The sequence below is a fragment of the Protomyctophum bolini genome (assembly GCF_963924005.1).
Source record: "Protomyctophum bolini genome assembly, contig: SCAFFOLD_245, whole genome shotgun sequence".
NCBI classification, from domain to species: domain Eukaryota; kingdom Metazoa; phylum Chordata; class Actinopteri; order Myctophiformes; family Myctophidae; genus Protomyctophum; species Protomyctophum bolini.
In genome coordinates, this window is record NW_027665374.1 from 5,001 (window position 1) to 7,500 (window position 2,500).

Genomic DNA, 2,500 nt, shown 5'->3' on the forward strand with positions numbered 1-2,500 from the left:
GGTGGAGACTGCAAGCCTTGATTATTAAATGACTGACACCTGTGACACAAGTTAATTGGCTTTTTTTTTTCATATAGCCCATACGTCTTTGCGTTTGTGTGTGTGTGCATAAGTTCCTCTTTCTCTTGCTGCGTTGCCACAGTTTTGCAAGAGCAAATATGGCCTGTATGTCCCCTCAATCTCCACCTGTGGTTTTCTGACCCGATTCTCCTTCAGGCCAGTGTTGAAAGAAGCCACTGATTCAAACAGTGCCTCGGATCACCCATCGGTGGGTATGGCAGAAACATTTGTATACTGTGTAGGTCCATTATTTGTTTTTGAGCGGTGCAACCGCTCCAAGGAACAGCAACGTCCGTGTCGGGTTCACCTATGTGACACCTATAGTAAAAACTATTATAATTTCATCAATTGAAAACAAAAAGTCGTGAGCTTCTAATATTATTATTTATGCCCCCAAAATCTATAATTATATCTCACACTATTAAAGGAGAATTCCATGCTAGAATGCTTTCTTATCTTTCTTATACCTTTCTTTGTAGTTGTTACGTCCCCACCAAAGAGGTCCAAGTGTTTTTTTTTGTGTGCAAAAACTCCTTATTGGCTATGTTCCCTACCATAAGCCCTCAATGAATTGCATTGCATTGAATGGGAATTGAATGGGGCTATGGGGTGTTATGCTAGTTCGCTTATTTCCATCGAAGGAAGTAGTAAAGTGTGCCGCTTGGGATATTATTTACATTATGAAGAGAGGATATATACAAAGAAATTATTATTTTGAGCGATGGAAATAAGCGAATTAGCACAACACCCCCATAGCCCCATTCAATTCCCATTCAATTCAATGCAATTCATTTAGGGCTTATGGTAGGGGAAATAGCCAATAAGGAGCTTAAGCATAAAATAACACCTGGACCTCTTTGATGGGGACGTAACAACTACCATGAAAGGTAAGAAAGCCTTTTAGCATGGAATTCTCCTTTAAGGCAACCGGTGCCCGGTTCCAACGCGCTGCACAAGGTGCCCTTTTTTTACTTCACTTGAGCACCTGCCACCGTTATTTAATGTCTGTGCACGCCACTGTGGAAGCTTCTATAATACCGCACGTCTGTCAGTCAGTCAGCCACGAGATTATATAGCTCGCCAAGATACACGACGACGTGTGGGTCCTTGACACGCACGCACGCACGCACACACACACGCGCACATGCACTGACTGTACCCACCACTCCTACGGGGAAGGCCAGCACGGCCATCATCCAGTCCCTCAGGCCGATCAGCTTCCGGAGCTGTCTCTCCTGCTCGCGGCTGTCGATGCCTTTGGTCAGCAGGCTGGACAGGTCGGTCAGCACGCACACCCCGAAGAACACCGCCTGGATCACCTGCACGGGAGGGGGGGGGGGGACGGGACGATGACAAAAGATGGCGTCAGAAGAGAGATCCTATGGTTTCCGTCGTTAGTTTCATTAAAAAACCCATTTAGGTCTGACGTCGAAAAGAAAGAAAAATCTAAATAATGACAATTTTCTGAAAGATTTGAGGCAACATTTTAACGATTTTTCAAAAAAATAGCAGACCCTATACAAGCTCATATGAGCTTGTATATAGATCTGCTATTTTTCAATAGCTATAAATTATAACGTAATGTTTAAAACACCAAAAGGGGTTCCCTAACTTTTCAGTTATTTTGTCATACCATTTATCCACTGAGACCTGAGGCCGATTCTAAAAAGATAAAAAATCACACCTCTGTGAACTGAGTGGTGCAATCCCCCCCCCCACACACACCTGTCTCTCTCTCTCTCTCTCTCTCTCTCTCTCTCTCTCTCTCTCTCCTCTCTCTCTCTCATTAGCAGGCAGCAGGCACAGCAATACCCCTCTCTGTTTCTGGCGCCCCCTACTGGTATTATTAAGTCACATACTCGTGCTCATGACAACATGTACACAGGTACACACACACACACACAGGTACACGGACATTGCTGGTTGTAGGAGTGGTTGCACCACTCAAAAAAAAAAAGCTTCTAAATCGTAAAGCAGTTTCATGACAAAACCTCATGTTTCTATGTCAGTGCAGGTTCTCAAACCTTTTTCATGTCAAGGACACCCGGGAATTATCTGTATACATTTAGCTGCGGAGCACCATCTGAAAATATGTTGTTCCAGGGACCCCCCCCCCCCCAGAAGCAAAGTTATGAGTTAAAAGCGTTCGCTCTGAAAGAATATATATACAAAGATTTGCACCACATTTTCACGACTTTAAAAAAAAATAGCACATCTACACGCTCGAGTGTCGCGCTATGGTCTTGTGTAGATCTGCTATTTTCCAATAGTTAAAGTATAACATAATGCTTAAAAGTAAAAACACCGATAGGGGTTTTCCCGTCCTGAATGGATTAACCCATTCTGAACGGGGACCCCTTTTGGTGCTGTAAGCATTATGTTATATATACTTTAGCTATTGAAAAATAGCTGACACTCTTAAAGAGACAGAAACTGTCTG

General features: G+C 43.4%; 1 protein-coding gene across 1 annotated transcript in view; it reads right to left on the reverse strand.

The window, feature by feature from the left end:
* Positions 1-2,500, reverse strand: part of LOC308312297 (androgen-induced gene 1 protein-like) — a gene marked incomplete at both ends in the record, with an annotated part of 11,039 nt that overhangs the window by 4,944 nt on the left and 3,595 nt on the right. The window contains one exon of the mRNA XM_080794662.1: positions 1,224-1,379. Coding sequence (XP_080650788.1) covers positions 1,224-1,379 — 156 coding nt within the window. The remainder of the gene's footprint in view (positions 1-1,223; positions 1,380-2,500) is intronic.